Source organism: Anabrus simplex, chromosome 6, assembly GCF_040414725.1.
Source record: "Anabrus simplex isolate iqAnaSimp1 chromosome 6, ASM4041472v1, whole genome shotgun sequence".
Lineage (NCBI taxonomy): Eukaryota > Metazoa > Arthropoda > Insecta > Orthoptera > Tettigoniidae > Anabrus > Anabrus simplex.
This window is the reverse complement of record NC_090270.1, coordinates 225,883,792-225,891,619: the sequence shown is the minus strand read 5'-3', so window position 1 is coordinate 225,891,619 and position 7,828 is coordinate 225,883,792. Positions and strand designations below refer to the sequence as shown.

Here is a 7,828-nt window from a genome sequence, read left to right as displayed (position 1 = left end):
TTTTCACCCATTCAACTAATTTTCTGTGTTTTGGCATAAGCTTTATACAAAAATAATGAGTAAACTATTGGGATCATCAGAATTGAATTTCCTATAAAAATGCCTATTCTTTGTAACTCCACTAGTTTGCCCAAAAATTGAGCGTCGTACAGACGAATGGTTAAGGGTGAAAAAAGTTATTGATACGGTATCTGTTAGTGGTGCAAGTCCTACAATCGTTATACTTTTTCACTCCATGGGAGAAAATTTGAGGCAGTCAAAGAAATTGTGGATGTAGCCAAATTAAAGGTAGTACAGTCCCTCAAATAAAAGAAATTGTGCATAGTACTTTGTTCCTTGCATTTAATATTTTATCACACTTAATTTTATTTAACAAAATATAACTCACCTCTATTGTAGATACAAATCCTGTGGGTAGCCACAATGGCCATTAAAACTACAATTATTTCTGAGAAAAGTGTATTTGTGATAATTTATACAATACGCATTATCTGTTTGAGCAACTGTACGTATTAAAAGCCAATGGCCGTAGCCGTGTTGAAACACCGGATCCCGTGAGATCTCCGAAGTTAAGCAACTTTGGGCGTGGTCAGGAGTTGGATGGGTTGCCACGCGCTGTTGGTGGGGGGGGTAAGGGAATGGAGGAGCGGAAAGGAACTGGCCACCCTATCGCAAGTAAACTCTGGCTCGGGAATACCTCTGCCGAGGTTCAGACCTGCCTTCGGGCAGAACAACCCTTACCTACGTATTAAAAGGGAATACACAGCTTGAGCAGTCAGAAGTACAAGTAATGTTTTCTACTACAGAGGTCGAGGAGAAATATCACCATTGTTACCAGCAGTGCACAAATCTAACAGCTAGTCTGGGATGACCAACATTCACTTTATGAACAAGCTAATAAACACTCGACTTACTGTACATAGTTTTATTACAGTTCAACAGAGAAATAAATAACCATCTTATGTTTTGTTACACACTGTAATTAAAAGCTGTCATCTTTCCACACCACCTAACTTCTTTGTTTTCAACATTCTATACATGTTCACAGCTTTGAGTCTTTCAGCTTCCAACTGCCTTTGTTCACCTTCCGAGAGATTTTTCTTTTTAGCAGCTTTAAACACTTTTGTGTTGTGTTGTAGCTTCTGTTCTGAAGGTAGAAGTTGTTTTAATAGGAGATCTTTCTTCCCAGGCTGCAACAAGCACAAGAGAGATTAAAACTAGAACAAGTAACAAGAAGTTAAGATGCTGAACATTACAGTTTTATTTGGCCCAACCTCAAACGTAACTGACAGAGAAGAAAATTTTTACGGATGAACTTTACTGCACCCAAATGAAGTAATGGAAAGGAACAAACGAGTAAAGAGATGGGCATAGAAGAATGGGGACTAATGAGGAGAGAGCCAGTCAATTTGAGAACAGCTGCGGGGATTATCCTTATCCTTAAGTGTTTTCATGCTTGTCCTTGCATCATCTTTCTGTTATATCCTCTTACCACACTGACCTGTCATTGTCTTTATCTTATTGTGTGTTCCTTTCCATATTTTTATAAATAAATTCAGTATATGACTTGAACTCAATACAAATGTAGAAAAATCCACTTGATCAAACTGAGATAAGGACTGTTTCAATCTTCAAATCTAGAATAGTGCATTTTTGAACACATAACTTCACTTTCTTTTGTTGTATTTTCATTGGTGTACGGCCATGCTGAGCTCTATATAAAAATGTTAAAGTATAGTTTATAGCAGACACCAAAGGAATTTGAACTTAAAAGTTGCTGATTTTGGCGCAATATAAAAAAACAACATACAGTACATTTTATCCAGTGAGACACTTTGGACAAAGTCAATTTTGCCTTACCAGGACTGTCCAGACATTTCATCCATAGATTCATTTTATCCCATAACATATTGTCCATTGATTTTAAAATGTTGTTTGTTTTCCAATAATGTAATGATATAACCTAGCAACATTAGGCCAGTCTCAGTTTCTGTTTTAAAATTTGTAGAATTTTATTGTAATAACATGGCAGAAATTATACACAGTTCCAAAGAAAAGCCAATTATCCTATAAAATTAATTTTATTACCACTCAATGAATCAAAATGGCAAATTCAACAGAAAATTTATTGCAATAGTATGGATATCAAACCAAACCCCATAGCGTAACAGTCCTGAAGGCTCTTGCCCTGCCAAGCAACCGCTGCTCAGCCTGCAGGCCTGCAGATTATGAGGTATCACGTGGTAAGCACAGCGAATCCTCTCTGCCGTTATTCTTGGCTTTCTAGACTAGTGATGGGCAGTCTGAGACGAGATCTCAAGATTTTTCGAGATTTCCCGAGACTAGTGCAGGCACTATTTCTCACGAGAAATTTCAACAGATCTCGAGAGCATTGTCCCCGCATTGTGTGGTGAGCAGCGTGTCTCGTGCCTTAGGCCTACAGGTAGATGGAGCTGAATGTTGTTTGCGCCGAATATGCAAATAGCAAACCACACATCATCTCCATTCCGTAAATACATGTCAACAAGCGACTAGGGCGTTCATTTTTCATTTCTAGCAAGGTCTATTTTGACACAGTATAACATAATTATAAAGGATATGCATTCTGGCATTGTATGCAGTGGTAAGTATACAAATGAATAGCCTGACTACTGAAACTGACGGCTACTGTAGGTACACTTGCCTAGATACTAGAGGCGAACATTATTTGAACTAGATTCGGCAAGATGCGCCCTGCTGCATATGCAACCACCATTACATGAGTGGAATGTGTAATCTAAAATGCTTGAGTTTGCTCCAATTCTTTCGACAGCTAGGTGTACATCGTTATCAGACCCCACATTCAATATCATATTATGACCACTGCTTGTGTTTACCGACATTTTGGTGACGAAGGAAATAATACCTTACAATGTTACAGAGTATTTGTGTCATATGTAAAGTTAACATAATTACCCAATAACAACAAGAGTATACCAAGCAATTCCATGGAAAGGAAATATTACAAGAAGTACTACTAGTTGAACATTCTAAATCCAGCATCATCATACACAAATCCAGCATCTCCAGTGTTTAACACTACTGCTTACAATACTATAGGTTGAACTTGCTAACGGGCACCAGGAAATGTTCTCCGCAGTGCCTGTATGCTGCTGAGTACGGTAGCATGAGCAGTTTAGTTGGCAGCACAGTGTCACATGTCGCCCTCGCTCGCTCACCGACAGGCCGACAGGGTAGCAGTACAGGAAAAGCCACGCGTGTTAGCTGTGGGCTGTCGAAATCATCAGTGTGTATTGCAGTGAGCGAACGTTCAGATAGATTATTGAAATAGTGCAACAGAATACAGGCGGTAATGTTTACTACTGAAGAGAGTTTTTTTGGTGGAATACGTTTTTCGTGAAGACAATCGGTTTACAGAAAATGTTAAACTAAAATTTCAGGCACGGTTTCCTAATTCAAAGTGTCCAAACCGGGATACCGTTCAGGATTTGATAAGTAAATTTCGTGTAACCGGCTCAGTCCACGATGTACCAGGAACAGGCAGGTGTACAAAACTAATCCAAAAACGACTGATGAACTTAAAGTGAATATCATTAATTATGTGCAGTTCATTACACAAGAAGCTTTAGTGAAAGTCTTTGACAATATGTGTAGACGTGTTGAAGTCTGTCTTCAAACACAAGGACAACACTTCCAGCATCTGTTATGAATTGCTGTGGTGAGTACAAAGTTTACTGTTTGTTGTTTCTTTGTTTTGATACAAGCGGCAGCTGCCAACTTAACTGCTGATGCAACCTCGCACAGCAGCACCTAGGTGCTGCAGAGAACATTTCCTGGCACCCTGTACTAGCTTAACACTACAAGAGATATTAAGGTAAAGTTAAACATAACTACCAAACTACAACAACAAGAATACAACAAGCAAATCCATGGAGAGAAAATATCAGCAGAAATACTACTAGTTTAACATTCTAAATCCAGCAGAAAATCACAAATCTAGTGCCCATCGTTTACAGCTTTTACTTTTCACTTTACACTAGCCCTAATCATCATCTTAAATGATTTGATACCGAAAGGGAATCTATCAACGACTGCTGCAGGTAATTTATTCCAATCCCTTATGGTCCTGTTTACGAAGGAAAACTTGCCCACATCAGTATCCTGGTTATTTGGTTATTATTACACAACTGTAAGTGACCATTGCCATCAGGATATTTCCCATCTGTGATGTATTTTTTAATAATAATAATAATAATAAGGTACTTCGGTATACGACAATGCAATGTGTTATTTTGTCTAGTTGTATGCGCCAACTTGAAGACTATGTCCAAACGCAATGTAAACCGCTGTGTTATTTATTCAAAAGAAGTAAAATACGTTGGCAGAAATACTTCTGAAATGACCCAACACTTATAAACACAAGTATAAATGAAGAGGAATAGTCACAGAACACCTCCGGCCTGGTCAGAATCACAAGAAGCTACCGTGCCAACGACGACTGTGAGGCATCCAGGTAGGTGTAGGCCTACATCCTAATAACAGTTATTAACAATTTATATGGGTTATTCAGCTAGGAAGTCCACCTGAAATAACTCGTGAACAGTTTAAGATACTGGCATTCTGTCATCACTTTCGTTACTGGTAATATGGACCTCATAGTTCAACATGCAGTGTTTTCCTAGGCTTTTGACAAAATTTGTCATACACATTTCCATATGAGAACTGCTGATGATAACTATCAAGCTTACACTCGTAGTTACTGGGACGTTGCACAGCTCGCAACATGCGAGAATCGGAGCAAAGTCAGGCATTTTAGATTACACGTTCCACTCATGTGTAATGGTAGTTTCATACGTAGCAAAGCACATCTTTCCTAGTATCAAGTTTGAATAATGCACGCCTCTGGTATCCAAGTAGGTGTAAATCCTATCTACAGTTATTCACAAATTATGCAGGGTTAGTCCGCTAAGATGTCCACCCCAAATAAGTCGTGAACAGTTTAAGATACTGACATTCTGTTTTCACTTTCATTAATGGTTTTAAGGGGTTATTAGTTGAACATGCAGTACTTTTCCAGGCTTTTGACAAAATTTATTGGCTCACACGTTTCCATACGAGAACGTTATTTCACACAATAACTGCTTATGATATATTATCTGTTTACACTCATAGTTACTAGGAGGTTGCACAGCTCGCAATACAGGAGAATCAGTCTCGAGATGATCGCAAGAGTCTTGAGATCTGTGACGTCAGTCTCGAGAGTCTTGAGCGAGAGCGTTGCCCATCACTATTCTAGACCAGTGCTGCTATCTCAGTCAGATAGCTCTTCAATTGTGATCACATAGGCTGAGTGGACCTTGAACCAGCCCTCAGATCCAGGTAAAAATCTGGCTGGGAATGGAACCCACGGCCTCCGTGCGAGAGGCAGGCATGCTACCCCTATATCGTGGGGCTAGCATAGTATCGATATAGTAGACGAAATAAATAATAGGGCAAAAAACTTTGGACAGAAATCCCTAGACAAAACTTGTTTGAATGAAATGTATTAAACCTTAAACTTTTGCTTATGAGAATTAATTTTTGTGATTTTATTTCATTGTTAAAAAACACACACACACACACACACACACACACACACACACACACACACACACATATATATATATATATAAGTAGTTAAGCACATATGTCATTCATACCTAATTTCATCAGCACAGACAGGTATCCATTTATTCTTGAAGAAATAAATACGGTACTCAACTACCTGTTTTTTTGCAAAAGTGGCACACAGTCATTTTGAATAACGCCACAAAACATTTTATTTTACATCCACAAAACTTGGTTGTAATCCAATTTCTTGCCTCCTTCATAATTCACTATCATTAATACTACAGTATAATTATTGAAATTGAGAAATTCATTAGATATGCACCATACAGTGTACAGAGGGTGGCCAAATTATTAGACTCAACGTCAATTTTGCAACTCACCAGTCCTTATTTACAGAGGTGCACAAAACCAAGCATATAGGCAGTGCTTTGACTTCCCTTGAGCAGTACAGTAATGAAGGTGATTCATTCCTAAGCCGAATTGTCAAATTGATCATCTTCCGTATAGTCCTGACCTAGCACCTAGTGACTACCACTTGAAAAACCACGACGACGACCACCACCTAAAAATGACCATGCTGCAGTGGCTGGCACATTATCTGGCAGATTTGTATGAGGATGGAATTCAGAAGCTGGTTTCACGATATAACAAGTGCCTTAATAAGCTTCGAACTTATGTTGAGAAGTAGTTTAAGCTACAGGCTTACATATTTTAAAAAAGTTAAAACATTTACATTACTTATTTTTCTATATCAAAATGGTACTTACTTAAAAAAAAAACATACCTTGTACTAAATCAGTTATCAAAAAATATAGGAATATTTTCATGTATTTTGAATGAAAACAATACTCACTCTTCCTTCTGGAGTTGTTACTCTTGTTTTCAACTTCAAAGGTGTTTTGAGAGATGGAGGTTGATGAACAATTTCTCCAAATTTAACTTCATCCTTGAAACGATCAAATTCATCGACTTCCTTATCTTTCATTTTAGCTCTCTTTTCCATCATCTTTATCTTGCGCCTCTCCTTCTTTGTAAGCTTTTCAGGCTTTCCCTTATTCTTATTCTTTTTCTTGGAGCTTCCCACTAGATCTTCTATTTTGTTCTTAGGAGCTTTGGTAACAGAAACTACTTCACCAGTCTCAGGATTTCTCTGGACTGCTACGTTAAATTTCTCTTCAAACTGGCTCTCTTTCAGTACTTCCTGGAAAATATGAAAAATAAAATAAATCACAACCATCCAGCAACTATAACTTATGTCCAGTCTCCCTAGTGCCAAAACATAGAACATTGATGAACCGCATTTGTAGACTCGGTTAAGAACAATCCTCCATCTATAATAAAACGTGTCCTTATAAACAACATTGAATTATGGGTTTGAACACCATAATTCTTATCACTACAGGCAAGTCAACAAGGGATCACCAAGTGACCAGTTGATTTCTGTTACATCATGAATATGTAGGAATGGAACAAACAAGTGCCATATCAAGTCATATATAAGAATATATAAGAGAATACACAATGAATGGGCACTTTCGGGAAGAAAAGACTAGGACAAACACAACAGGACAAGGCTGCTTCTTCACATAAACAAGGCTGTCTCGACATAGTAATACCAGTTCTTCTTTCCTTGCTCCCTCTTCCTACCCTGACGTCATTGTATTTATCTTAACCTACGTTCCTGACCATTTTCCAATCTTCTATTATTTATATTGACCTATCTGGCTCTTTTCTCCTTCTGTGCTTTCCCTGTGTTCTTATTCCTGTTCCTTGTTATTATCTCTGTCTCTTCCTTTTTCCAGTGTATATTTGGCTTCCTTCTTATTCTACACTTCCCTCATCGAGACAAGATACTGTATGTCAAGTGTTGATGCCCAACCTCGTGATTAAAGCTGCGAAGCATAAACTAGCTCGTAAGAAGCTGTGAAGATGAGGAGATTGTCCTTCTTCCCATACTAACCTTTCATTATCTTTATTCTGTTATTTTGTTATTTGTTTTATGTTGCACTGACAGTGACAGGTCTTATGGTGATGATGGGATAGTACAGGCCTAGGACTTGAAAGGAAAGAAAGTGACTGTGGCCTCAATTAAGATACAATTTGCCTGATAAGAAAATGGGAAACCATGGAAAACCATCTTAATGGTCACTGACAAGGGGGTTTGAACCCACCATCTCCCAAATGCAAGCTAATAAGTATACGGCCCGAACCATGTAGC

The 7,828-nt window shown here is 38.2% G+C and overlaps 1 protein-coding gene across 1 annotated transcript in view; it reads right to left on the bottom strand.

The window, feature by feature from the left end:
• Positions 1–801: 801 nt before the first annotated feature.
• Positions 802–7,828, bottom strand: part of LOC136876363 (coiled-coil domain-containing protein 137) — a 63,649-nt gene continuing 56,622 nt past the window's right edge. Inside the window, exons 3-4 of the mRNA XM_067150253.2 lie at positions 6,464–6,811; positions 802–1,190 (exon numbers count right to left, since the gene is read on the bottom strand). Of these exons, the coding sequence (XP_067006354.1) occupies positions 993–1,190; positions 6,464–6,811 (546 nt within the window). The 3' untranslated portion in view covers positions 802–992. The remainder of the gene's footprint in view (positions 1,191–6,463; positions 6,812–7,828) is intronic.